The sequence below is a fragment of the Onychomys torridus genome, chromosome 3 (genome assembly GCF_903995425.1).
Source record: "Onychomys torridus chromosome 3, mOncTor1.1, whole genome shotgun sequence".
NCBI classification, from domain to species: Eukaryota; Metazoa; Chordata; class Mammalia; order Rodentia; family Cricetidae; genus Onychomys; species Onychomys torridus.
The window spans coordinates 111779296-111792632 of NC_050445.1; the positions used below are offsets into that span (position 1 = coordinate 111779296).

A 13337-nucleotide genomic window follows, 5' to 3' on the forward strand; every position below is an offset into this window, starting at 1 on the left:
GCCAATGACCGTGGTGGGCACTGGAGTAGCCTGGACTAGGACAGGGGATGTGGAGGTATGGAGGAAGAGAGTCATAGCAGTGACCCAGAGGGTTGTGGGAGGCCGGGACCCTGCAAGCTGGCTAAGGCTCACAGAGAGCTGAGAGTGTCAGGGAGAAGAGATGAGCACGTTTACTGTATGAAATACCACTTCCAGATGGACGTGCCTGTGGAAAGCTGGGGCGGGAGAGACTAAGGAGAACTGTGCAGAGCCCAGCAAGCGGACGGCTGGGTCAGGAGCTGTGCGCTGAAGGTCTGCAGGTGCAGTGGGAAGCCACTGGCATCCTTGGACACAGAAGCCAGCAGCGTGAGTGAGCAGAAACAACAGTGAGCAGTGAGGCTGTGCCCAGAACACAAGGTGTCTTGGTGACCCGATGCTTCCCCTTCCAGCAGATCCAGCCTTGTATCCTGGTACACTGGCTTGACAAGATGGTTCAGGCTGTACCGTGACCTTGCAGTAGGGCTGTTGCCATGCCATGGCCCCTGGTGAGACTGCCAGAAAAGAAAGGAGAGAGTCCACCCTTGTTCCCCAAGATGTAGGATCCAGAGGCCTGTAGACTAGTGCATGCCATTTGGATAGAGCAAGGGACTTATGGAGGATCTGGGGGTTCAGGAACTGAGGGTACAGGAGAGGGCCCCAAACAAGCAGCTGAATAGAAGCTACAGAGTGGAGATAGGAGCCTGGGGTGGTGGAGGGAGGAGATGGGGCAGGTTGCTGGCTGTCTGAGGCAGAGTCCAGGATGCAGCAGTTTGTTTTTTGAGATTTTGGGTTTTTGTTTTGTTTTCTGTTTTTTGTTTGTTTGTTTGTTTGTTTGTTTGTTTTTGTTTTTCGAGACAGGGTTTCTCTGTAGCTTTTTGGAGCCTGACCTGGACTAGCTCTGTAGACTAGGCTGGCCTCGAACTCACAGAGATCCTTCTGGCTCTGCCTCCCAAGTGCTGGGATTAAAGGCATGCATCACCACTGCCCAGCTGCCAATTCAGAATTTACTAGGCAGAGCAGGGACCTGAGATACAGCTGAGACCACTTGTCCCCAAAGCAAGCTGCCAAGGGAGCTGGCCAGGAACACAGTCAGCAGGACCTGGGTAGAGTTCCCTGTTTGTTTTTTTACTTTTAAAAATAGCCTTTTATATTAATTTAGTGTGGTGGTGGTAGTGGTGGTGTGTGTGTCTGTATGTGTGTGTGCACATACGTACCCATGTGTGAATGCACACACCCTTGCACATGCATGCATGAGTCAGAGGTTGACCTGGGGTGTCTTCTGCAGTTATTATCTATTCTTTTTAAAGATTTATTTATCTGTCTTCATGTGTTGTGCCAGAGTGTATGTATGTGCACCACACGCATGCAGGTCAGAAGAGGGTGCTGGATCCTGTGGAACTGGAGTTATAGGTAGCTGTGAATAGCTCTGTGACTTCTGGGAACCTGACCTGTGTCTTCTGCATGCACAGTAAGCGCCCGAAACCACCGAGTCCTCTCTCCAGCCCCATTATCTTATGTTTAGAGACAAGGCCTCTTGCTGAACCTGGAGTTCACTGATTTGCCTGCTTGTCTGTGAGCACCAGCAGTTCCCCTGTCTCTACCTCCCCAGTGCTGAGATTACAGGTGCATGCCACTGTGCCTGGCATTTTTGTGGGTACCAAGAACCTGAACTCAGGTCCTTATGTTTGCGCAATAGGCACTTTATCCACTGAGCCTTGCTTCTCGCTTGTTTCTATAGAACTTTTTCTTATTAGAGAATATATTCAAATAATATACACAGAAGAAAATGAATGAGCCATACCACCCCCTCCCCCGCCACTACCCGAGTTATTGCTTGGATGTATTTTTTGTGCTCACACACACATTTTCCACCGGACTAACCCTTTCCAGGGGCTAACCCTTTCCCCCAGAGTCTGCCTGTCTGCTGCGTCCACAGTTACTGACACTCCTGTAGCCTTTAGCTCCAGACCCCTTACCACACCGTCGGCTGAGATAAATAAAAACAGACTTAACGTTTTTGTTTGTGGTGTGATCAGCGCATAGTTTCAGAGTCTTGTCTGCTTGTTTGAGATGGGGTCTCTCTGTGTAGCCCTGGCTGTCCTGGAATTCACTATGCACACCAGGATGGCTTAGAACTTGCAGAGATCCTCCGGCCTCTGCCTCCTGAGTGCTGGGATTAGAGATGTGCTCCAGTACTCCCAGCATAACTTCTTTATTTCTTCCTTTGAAACACTACCTCACTGTGTAGTTGAGGTACAGGCACAATCCTCCTGCCTCAGCCTCAGTGCAAGCCGCCATGTCTCATCAGTTTCTCTTTTAACGAGCCTTTGATTTTTGGGGATCTTCGCTGACCTTGCTTGATTTCTGGAACTGTCATCCAAAGTCTCCAAGCACCTGTGTGTAATGAGTCCTTGTCCCTCCAGCCAGCTCCCAAATAACTATATGGAGACTTGTTAATCATGAAAGCTTGGCCTCAGCTCAGGCTTGTCTTTAACTAACTCTTTTTTTGTTTGTTTGTTTTTCTTTTGGAGACAGGGTTTCTCTCTGTGTAGATCTGGAGCCTGTTCTGGAACTCACTCTGTAGACCAGGCTGGCATTGAACTCACACAGATCCACCTGGCTCTGCCTCCTCAGTGCTTGGATTAAAGGCTTGTGCCACAGCCACCTGGCTTTAACTAACTCTTACAATTTAAATCAATCCATTTCTATTAATCTACGTTCTGTCCTGTCCTGCCCATCCTGCTTCTTTCATGTCTCCTCACATCTCTCTCTTGCACACATCTCTCAGGTGAGCGCGCTCCTAAATTCATCTCCTATTTGTGCTCTTTCTGCCCGGAAGTTCTGCCTATACCTCCTGCCTAGCTATTGGCCGTTCAGCTTTTTATTAAGCCAGTCACACCAATATACCTTCACCCAGTATGCAGATATCCCACGACAGCTGTGGCTTCTTTTCCTCTCTCATCTCTCTCGATTCAGAGAATTTGGGTTGGTGTCTGCAACTTGCTCGTCAGCTCCTAGAGGCAGGCAGGTGTGCATTCCTCAGAGTCAGGCAGGCTGGGCCTGTGTGTGTGTGTGTGTGTGTGTATGTGTGTGTGTGTGTGTGTAGTGGAATGGAGCTACAATTTACCATCACCCATCACCAGCTGCACTGTAGACTCATCCCATGCCTTTTAGTACCTTACAATACCTTATAGTATAGTACCAATCACCTGGAGATTTTTCACACATTCTTCCAGATGCCTAAGGAGAGATCACTCTGTCATGCTAGGGAAGATGCCCCTTCGACTACCCCGGCTCCTGTGATGGGAAAGAGCTGGGTTGGCAATACATTAAAAAAATAGTGCCCTGTGTGAGTTACCTTACAGCTTTTGTTGTTCACCACCCTGGTTATCATTAACAGCAATTAAAACGATTTGGGATCAGTACAAAGCTGCCTTTGAGGTAGGCTCCCACATGGCTCGCCCTAAGCTGGGGTTTCTAGTATCCTGAGAAGCTCACTTTTTCTGGACATTTCTTTCTTTCTTTTTTTTTTTTTTTAGTTATTATATTTGTGTTTTAATTTTATACATCAGCCATGGGTTCCCCTGTCCTCCCCCTTCCTGCCCCCCCCGCCCCCACCTTCCTTCCAACCCCTCCCCTCCATTTATCTCCTCCAGGGCCAAGACTCCCCTGGGGATTCATTTAAACCTGGTGGATTCAGTACAGGCAGGTCCAGTCCCCTTCTTCCAGGCTGAGCAAAGTGTCCCTGCATATGTCCCAGGTTCCAAACAGCCAGTTCATGCACTAAGGACAGGTCTAGGTCCCACAGCCTGGGTGCCTCCCAAACAGTTCAAGCTATTCAGTTGTCTCACTTATCCAGAGGGCCTGATCAAGCTGGGGGCTCCACAGCCTTTGGTTCATAATTCATGTGCTTCCGTTCGTTTGGCTATTTGTCCTGTGCTTGGACATTTCTCAATCTGTGTCTTTTTTGTTTGTTTGTTTGTTTGTGTTTCGAGACAGGGTTTCTCTGTGTATCTTTGTGCCTTTCCTGGAACTCACTTGGTAGCCCAGGCTGGCCTCGAACTCACAGAGATCCTCCTGCCTCTGCCTCCCCAGTGCTGGGATTAAAGGCGTGCGCCACCACCGCCTGGCTATATCTCGACTGCCTGGGTAATTCATAAGCTGCAGAGGCCTCTAAGAAAGTGGTTTATTGTCCCTGAAGATGTGTGGACCTGTTTTTTAAGTCTTCCCAAGCTCAATTGGGTGGGTAAGATGCAGGGCGTAAAAGAGGGAAGGAGGGGGTCTTCAGGATCTTTCCTGGATGCTGCTGCCTGGCCAGGCAGAGCCCTTGGAACTTTGTGATTCTGAAGGGTGAAGGGCAGAGGGCAGAGGGCAAAGGGCAGAGGGCAGGGGAAAGAAGGCAGAGGGAAACCATAATGGGAGAAAAATATGGAAACTCAGTGTGAGGGCCTGTCACTGAGAAGGAGACTGGGAGGCCTTCAGGACACTTTAGTGATCTTCATATTTGATTGATAGATAAAGGCAGGAGAGAACCAGTTTTGGTAACTTGAATTCCTAAGGGTTAGTCAGCAGATTGTGCCTATCAACCTATTGGCCAGTCCTGGTCCTGACCCCAGATCCAAGGGTTCACAATGAAATGGGTCCTAAGTCACAGCTCCCCATACACTCAGGTGGTGCCCTGTGGATCAGTGATTCATTCCGCATGTCATGCTGCCAGTGTGCTGGATTGGCAGAGGTTGCCATGCTGGACCATTTCCAGAGGCAGAGCTCCTGGGCAGTGGTTGAGGAGGGCAACCAAACCAGAGAGGAGGTTCCAGAACAAGTGCTCAGTGGCATCTGGTGAGGACTGAGCAGAGACACTCCCTGTAGGGAGCTTGGCATGGCCCCAAAAGGCAGACGTGAGAGCCATCTTGCCACGTGCCTTCGGCCCCAGCTGTTGTGAGTGCTGGGCAGCTCCCACCTGGTGGTGGCTCAGTATTGAGCCTGCCTTGGAGTTCCTAGTATGCCTTGCTTTGGTTGACACCTTCCTGGACCCCGGGGTTCCAATCTGAACCCCTAGCTAGATTATTGGGTTGAGTCAGGGTCTCATGTGTCCCAGACTGGTCTTAAACTGTGTAGCTAAAGATGACCTTGAACTCCTGATTCTCCCAACTCTACTTCCCAAGTTCTGGGATTACTGGTGAGATTCCACCGCACCTGATTTATTCAGAACGAGGAGATTGAACTCAGGGCTTTGGATATGCAAGGCAAGCACCCTACCAACTGAGCTATATTCCAAGCTCCTAGCTATATTTTGGTGTCAAAAATCACCTCCTCATTTTTCTTTTCAGCTAGAAGACCTGCTGTCACAAGCCTCCCAAAGCAGGGGCCAGAAGTGGGACATGCTGTGGGTGGTTCTACTAGCAGCTCTGCCAACCCGGCCCTTCACACCCCTGCCCTTCACACCCCTGCACTTCACACCAGTCCCAGGACAGGGCCTTGGGGCCAACGAAGGTTTGGGCAGGGTACAGCAGGCAGATAGGAGCCCTTGCCTTCTGTGTGCAGTACCCAGAGGTAGGAAGAATGGAGTGCCTCGTGTCATTGGCCTCACGGAGGAGGAAGGAACCGAGGACAGGATGACCCACTTAAAAACCGGCTCCTTTCAAAGCAGCGTGCCTGTGACTAGGGGCTGCTTTAAGTGGGTTAGCTTACATGCATACGTTGGTCTTAAACTCTTCAAAACACAGCTGTTAAACATTGGCATTCTGTTTTCATTAGCTTGTAAGTCTCAGCAAAGGGGACCTACCTTGTTTTCTGAAACTGCAAGTATGCCTAGAGGCTAATAAACAGCAGGTGCCTCCAATAAAAAGCTCTTAATTCTCCCTATAAATGGGAGTGTAGCTGTGAGGAAGGACAAGTTTGAATGCTGATGCTAAGGGCCACTTCTCAGAGCTGCATCTGAGAAGGCGGTGTGTACGGATGTGTGTGGTGTGTGTAGAGTGTTTCTGTAGCTAGTATCTATGTGTGTGGCAGGGAGTGTGTGTGAACACACGCGCACGTGTGTGAAGAGAAGAATCCGCCATTGGATAGGACAAAGTGATGAGCAGAAACAGCCACGGCGTTTGTAGAGCCTGGTGCAAAATGAAAGCAGGCGCGAAAATCTCAGGCTGTCCGGGTGGGAACATGGAACCAAGCCCAAGCTAGAGCCAAGTTCATGAAGCCCTCCTGGGGGACCCAGCCAAGAAAGCTCAGTTCCCATCTCTCTTAGCTCTTCTGTGCTGTCCTGAAAAGTTCTGAGTTACAGTCTGCCAGGAGCTGCCAGGAGCTGCCAGGAGCCTGGCATGGCCTAGCATTGCCTTGGCCTTTCCTGTGCCTTCTCTTCGAGGCCAGGCCCCGCACAGGACACCACCATTCCTAAGGTGACACTTGTCCTGGGCGCCTTTTTCAAGAAACAGCCTCCATCCCTCTCTTGCCTGCATGCTGTGGAGGCTCAGGCCTCTCTCTGAGTCTCTGCCAGGTCCCTCGGATATTACCAGGAATCAGGAACCATTCAAAGAGGCTGGGGTGCTGAGTGTGGTAGTTCACTTGGGGGAACCCTGGAGATCTGAGGACAGCCTGGGCTACAGAGTAATAGCCTGTCTCAAAAAGAAAACAAACAAATAAACCTATAAATAAAAACAGGATTGAGTATCTCCACTTCCCACCAATGCCTTCAGGGTGATGGAGCAACTCTGCCCTGGGTTCCTGTCAAGCTGGCAACTCCGATGTAGAGAGAAATGGCCAAGAGAACCAGGAGCTGGGGCAGAATCTACAGGAGGGGAGGAGGGCGGAGGCTCCCTGTGCCCTTCCTGTTTATTGTCCTGGTCTGCCTCTTCCTGGGTCAAGTTGGGGTGCCTGCTTCAAAGTACATTCAGAGGTACTCACAGGTGATAATGAAGGTGTTCCGCCCTCACCCCAATACCTCCCTATACTGGTCAATAATTACACTTGCTGTCCTGGGTTCTGGGAGGAGGCTGTGGTTCTCACCTTCCCTGGTGGGTTTAGCTTCTCACTACACCATCAGCACTAGTCACCCCCAAGTCTGCAGTTTTCAGGGTGTTCCAGGTGTGGATACCTAACAAAAGCTAAGGGCTTGAGAACTCACTTCTGTTGTGTTCTCATGACTAACCAGAAATGGGTCCTGCATTCAGCTAGCAGTCACAGAAACCATGTGGCTCTGGGCAAAGCAACCGGCCCCTGCACAGAAGCCACCTGCCCTGCCACAAGCCCCGACCACCCAAGCACAGAGACTAGGAAAGCACTTAGGGGTCTGGGGTGGAGACCTTTACAAGGTCCAAGTGGTGGGTTGAGTGTGGGGATGGAAACTGACTTGAATTCATTCAGGGGTAAATCAGTTTTCGACTTTCTTTCTTTCATTCTTTTTTTTTTTTTTTTTTTTTTTTTTTGAGCTGAGGATCGAACCCAGGGCCTTGCGCTTGCTAGGCAAGCACTCTACCACTGAGCTAAATCCCCAACATGTAAATCAGTTTTCAAGGGCAGAAAAATCCAAAATTGGCATTTGCCAATTTCTGTGGTATCATTATTCTACTGCATCCAATTTCAAGCTATGAATCCACTTAGCAACCAACTCAGAAACTTCCTGAACCTTTAATAATCATCTCTTGTCTCACTATCTGCCATGGCCACTGCCCTGTATGGAGGCCATCAATAGCACAAGCCCTCAGGTCTTCAGGATGGCCTCCCAGCATCCTGACCATCCGGTCTTTATCTGTACCATGCTGACCCAGTGCTGGACCAGGAGATCTGACCTCCACATTGAGAAGTGTGGTCTGAGAATTCTGTCTCAGACATCTCACAGCTTTCCACTTTTACACATGCCTCCTTCAGCCACATCCTCACTTCCGGGGACCTGGTGTTCAAGGTGATGAATCCTGGGGAGCTAGGAAGCCACAGGGTCAGACCTCTAGTCCCTGGGACTACACTCATCCCCAGGGCCACAAGTCCACCCATAAGCTTCTCTTTGCAGAAGGGGCTTTCTGGTCCTGTAGGTGGCTGGGCCCTGTTTTTGGACACGTGTTGTTCATTGCATAACTAATGATCTTAGAGACCTACCTTCTCCTGATACCTTTCCAGCAATCTATTCCACTCCCTTGGGATCCTGGTATGCCACTTTGGCCCCACCTCAGTTGGGCAGCTGTGGTGAGCCATGTTGACCAAATGCCATCTCTGATGGCTCACTGTGTCAGGTGGAACATGTTGAGGGGCTTGCAGAGTGGTGGGGACCCTGGGGCTCAGCTAGGTGCTGAGTGATGGACAGTCTAAGGGGAGAGACAGGAGCATGCTCTCAGCCAGACACAACAGCCACAGGTGCCTGCTGACCTGTCTTGATCTCCACTCTTGAACCTCTCCTACTCTGTAACTGCACACAGTTGGACCACTCTGTATCCCAGGATAAATTTCTAGAAGAGCAGAGGTGATCACGAATGTCAATGTCGTGTGCTCCAGCCTTGGTGCATTGCAGGAGGACTTGGGAGCAAGCATAAGGGAGTACCCAATACAGGTTCAGCCGGAAGTATACCCTCGTGCCAGGACAGTGTAGAGGGCTCCTTAGAGAAGAAGACATCTGAACAGGGCCATAAAACTGGGACCCTTCACGGTCCCTGACTCATGTACAGACCAATTTGAGCCTTGAACCACACAGATTTGCTCTGTGGTTGTTGGAGGCACAGACAAGTCTGTCCATGATCCCAGCAGTGGAGAGGGTAAAGCGTCACCATGACAATCTCCTATGTCCAGAACCTCCCAGGCCCCCTCCAGGGGCATGCCCCATACTGTAGATGTTCCCCACTGAGAACAAATTAGTGAGGTTCTCGGTGGCTTTTCAGATGAGTCGTGTGCAAGAGCAGGGTTGGGCAATGGGGGAAGGGGCGCTTGGAAGTCCTTCTAGAAGGCAAGAAAGGAGGCCAGGGAGGGAAGATACTGTGCTCAAGGGGCTGGGCATGGGGCTCACCCAGACCTGGAGTCTGCTACTGGACTCAGGACATCACTCCAGGAAGTTCAAGATTTGTGCCCACCTACTTCTGGGTCTTCATGAACCCATAGGCTGAGGCCTTGCCCCATAGTGGACCAACTCTGAATTAGAAGTGGCTGGTAACAGAAATGACCACAGTAAAATGTGTTTATAAAAAATTATTATGTATGGGGGAGAGTCCTAACTCACATAGAAACAATTTCTGTCCATGCTTGTGAGGGTGTACTTCTGTGATCCCAGCACTCGGGAGGCTGAGGCAGAACAGCCATGAGTTCAAGGCTAGTCAGGGCTACATAGGAAGACCCTGTCTCAAAAAGGCAAACTAAAGAGATAAATGACAGAGATACATATAGCTAGATAGATATATGATTGCTAGAGCTTAGAGACAGATAAAGATACAGATAGGTAAATAGATAATAGAGGGCTGGAGAGATGGCTCAGAGATTAAGAGCACTGACTGCTCTTCCAGAGGTCCTGAGTTCAATTCCCAGCAACCACATGCTGGCTTACAACCATCTGTAATGAGATCTGGCACCCTCTTCTGTATACATAATAAATAAATACATCTTTTAAAAATAGATAATAGATATAAATAGTAAGTATGTGATTGGTAGATGTTGGAGACAGACAGACAGCTACAGTTAGGTAGGTACATGAGAGATGACAACTATGTGATGGATAGATGACGGAGACCGACAGGTAGATAGAGATGTAGATGGGTGGGTAGAAAGGCAGATGATGGACAGGTGATAGAGACCCATGATAGACTTGAGATTTCCTGACTCTGGAATCCCCTCTGTTTCCCTCTCCGGGGAACCTTACAGGATCCACACTTAATCTAGAAGGCCTGAGTCACCTCATCGGTGCAGACAGTGAGAGAATCAGTGGTACAAGTGCCTTCTCTTGACCACCCCAAGCAGTGATTGGGTGAGGCCAACGAGGTCCCCTCTTCTGAAGCAGATGGAGACCTGCTTCCTGCCTCCCCTTCTCTGGCTAATGATAAATACCGGAATGTCAACACATCTGTGTCCTCATCTGAGTTGTTCTGGGACACAGGCTGGGGAGGGTCCCACAGCCCTGTCCTCTGACTGAGATTGCCCTTTCTCACCAGGTGGGCTGGTGTCACGTGGATGGATACCGAGGGTGAGGTACTCATCCTGCTAGTCAGGCAAGATGCTGGCAGGAGGGCGGGACCAGGGGGTGGAGCTTCTAGAACAAAGGAGAATGAGGAGCCTGGGGGCCCAGGCTGGGCATCAAAAAGGCCGAGCAGAACAAGCAGAACACAGACAGCCCGCCTTTGTGCCCAGCAGCCAGCTAGACACCCTGTATACCTGCTCCCCTCAACTTGCCCAGGCTGGGCAGGTACAAAGCCCTGTCAACAGAAGCCTTGCTATCCAGCGTGATTGCGCCCACACTGCTCTGCGCCTTTTTTTACTTGGCTTGCGTTGCTGCTGAACTTCCAGAGGTGAGCAGAGGGATGGCTACCAGCAGAGCCAGAAGCAACGAAGGCCGGGAACATGCTTTCATCCCGGAACCTTTCAATGGGGCTAACGAGGCTCCCAGCCTTTGGCTGCACCGCTTTGAAGTCATTGATGACCTCAACCACTGGGACCATACCACCAAACTGAGGTTCCTGAGAGAATCTCTCAGAGGAGATGCCCTGGATGTCTACAATGGACTCAATCCCCAGGCTCAGGGCGACTACAGTATTGTGAAGGAGGCTCTTCTGAAGGCTTTTGGGGGCTCTGAGACCACCCACAGTGAGAAACCCGAAGAAATTCTGTTTGCCAACAGCATGGGTAAGGGCTACTACCTTAAAGGGAAGATTGGTCACGTGCCTGTAAGGTTCCTGGTGGACTCTGGAGCTCAGGTGTCTGTGGTCCACCCAAGCTTATGGGAGGAGGTCACTGATGGTGACCTGGATAGCCTTCGGCCTTTTGAAAATGTGGTCAAAGTGGCCAATGGGGCAGAGATGAAGATCTTGGGTGTGTGGGACACAGAAGTGACCCTGGGCAAGCTGAAGCTGAAGGCACAGTTTCTGGTGGCCAACGCAAGTGCAGAAGAGGCCATTATCGGCACTGATGTCCTGCAGGATCACAACGCTGTGCTGGACTTTGAACACCGTACCTGCACTCTGAAGGGGAAGAAGTTCCGCATGCTGCCTGTTGGGGGCTCCTTGGAGGATGAGTTTGACCTGGAGCTCATTGAGGAGGAGCCTTCGGAGGGCTCCTATTAAGAAACCCCTTTCCTTTAACCAGCATTGGTGGGGGGACCCTGTGTTGTGGGGAGCAGATGTCCTCAGGAGATGTCATTGGGCCTGGTCAGTCTTTATATGTGTTCTCGGCTTCCCTCCTTCTGCAGGAGCCTTACCTTGCTCCTCTGGGGGAGGGAGGGCAGCTTGGTGCTCTAGAGCAGGGTCTACAAAGACCTTCAAGGCTGTCAGAAGTTTCCAAGGAGGTTAGGAATATTAGGTCCCCTGAAGTGTGGTCACCTTCAGGTCCCCAAGTGGTCCTGGTTAAGGCCCCCATGATCCCGATCCCTGGAGGAGAGTGACAGCTGCCCTGGACTCCTCCCCATGAGTCCCCCCAACTACACAGTGCTGTTCTCTCCTCGAATGTCACTTCCTTGAACCCCATGGAGCCTGTGTTAATAATGCAATTATTTCAAAACACCAATAAAGATCTGTTCGTGGAAAAAAAGAAAACATGTCATGTGCTTAATAGTCGTGACAGAGATGGAGGATTGGGGTGGGGAACATGAGCATTCCCCAAGTACTTGGCCTGGGGAGGCAAAAGAAACTCGTAGTAGTACCAACGGGTCTTGGGTTTTCAAGGTGGACTCCACTGCAGCTACTTTAACTTTGAATCCCTTGCATCCCTTCTAACTACTTCTGATTCCTCCCTTTTATGCTACATAATCTTTTGCGCAAAAATTGTCCCTAATGCCCAAAAGTGACCCAAGACTATTTTTGTGAGGTGTTTAGCTTGGATAGCAAGAAGTTTCTGCCAAGCAAGTAGGTTTAGAGTGGTGCTCAGTGAACCAGACTTGGAGGTAGAAAATAAGGCCAGGAGACAGGCACGGGCATGTAAGGGCAGCCCTGGGAAGATCTGGGACTCCGGCAACTAGGGGAAACTTGGCCATGATGGAGTAGTTTGTTCTGGGAGGACATGGGATGGAGGTGAGGACATGCCTAAGGCTGGGGACAGGTCTCATCTCTTGTCCAGCTTGGGTTTCTTCCAATTTCTTGCCTCCTCTGAGAATCAGAAAACTCACCAGTTTTACAGAGTGGATTGAAAGCTCCAGAGAGGAGCTGAATCGTGGGCTGGCACAGGTCTGCTTGCTGCAGGGTCCTGGGGACACAGTTTGGGGGAGCCTCTTTTTTACTTGGTGATACTGGGAATTGAACCCAGGGCCTCACACAATGCTAGGCAAGTGTTTTACTACTGAGCTATATTCCCCTTTCCTTTTTTTTTTTTTTTGGTTTTTCAAGACAGGGTTTCTGGAACTCGCTTTGGAGACCAGGCTGGCCTCAAACTCATAGAGATCCACCTGCCTCTGCCTCCAGAGTGCTGGGATTAAAGGTATGCACCACCACTGCCCGGCTCCCCTTTCCTTTTTAAATAATTATATTTCAATACGGTGTCCCATTAAGTTGCCTAGGCTGGCCCTTGAACTCTGCAGCTCCAATGGGCATTAAACTCGTGATCTTCCTATGTGAGACTTCTGAGTGTCCGGCCTAACAGGCCTGCACCACACACCTGGCTGGTGTTTTTCTGCTGGGCCCCCTTCTCTAGGCCAAAGAAGCCCTGCTGGATCCACCCTCAAGGCTCTCTGAGCAGATGGCAGGAAACCTTGCTGACCCCTCTGTCTGAGAGACCTGAGAACTTCTGGAGGTTCATAACAGCAATGGCATCCTCCTTGGTCCCAACTGTGACTCCCCTAGATCCTGACTCAGGTCCTAATACCTAGGGTTCACTGAAGCCTGGGCCTGGACAGCCAAGGCCAGAATTAACTGGAATCAGCCCCTAAGTGTGGGTGAAGGGTAGGTATGGACAGGGGGCCTGGTCAACAGAGGGTAGTGGTCTCCCTGAGGTCCCAGACTCCACCCCCTCATTTATTTGTAGGCCTCAGGAACGCTGCGGCTGTTGTCCTGGGCCAAACCCTCTCTCTAGGGAGCAAGCCAGGGGCACCTCCCTGTGACCTATTTTTCTCTAGGTCCTTCAGATTCTAGCCACATTCTAGGTTGAAGGAGGGTGGGTGAAGACAGTGGGTGGAGGTGAAAAGGGGATCCAGGAAATGGCTGGCCAGG

At 50.5% G+C, this 13337-nt stretch overlaps 1 protein-coding gene across 1 annotated transcript; it reads left to right on the top strand.

Annotated features, from left to right (window-relative positions):
- The first annotated feature begins 4720 nt into the window (after window positions 1-4720).
- Window positions 4721-11375, top strand: Asprv1 (aspartic peptidase retroviral like 1). The gene is given in 3 exon segments (XM_036181909.1): window positions 4721-4857; window positions 10140-10350; window positions 10353-11375. Coding segments are annotated over 3 exon segments (1260 nt in total). The 3' UTR covers window positions 11265-11375.
- The last annotated feature ends 1962 nt before the right edge of the window (window positions 11376-13337 follow it).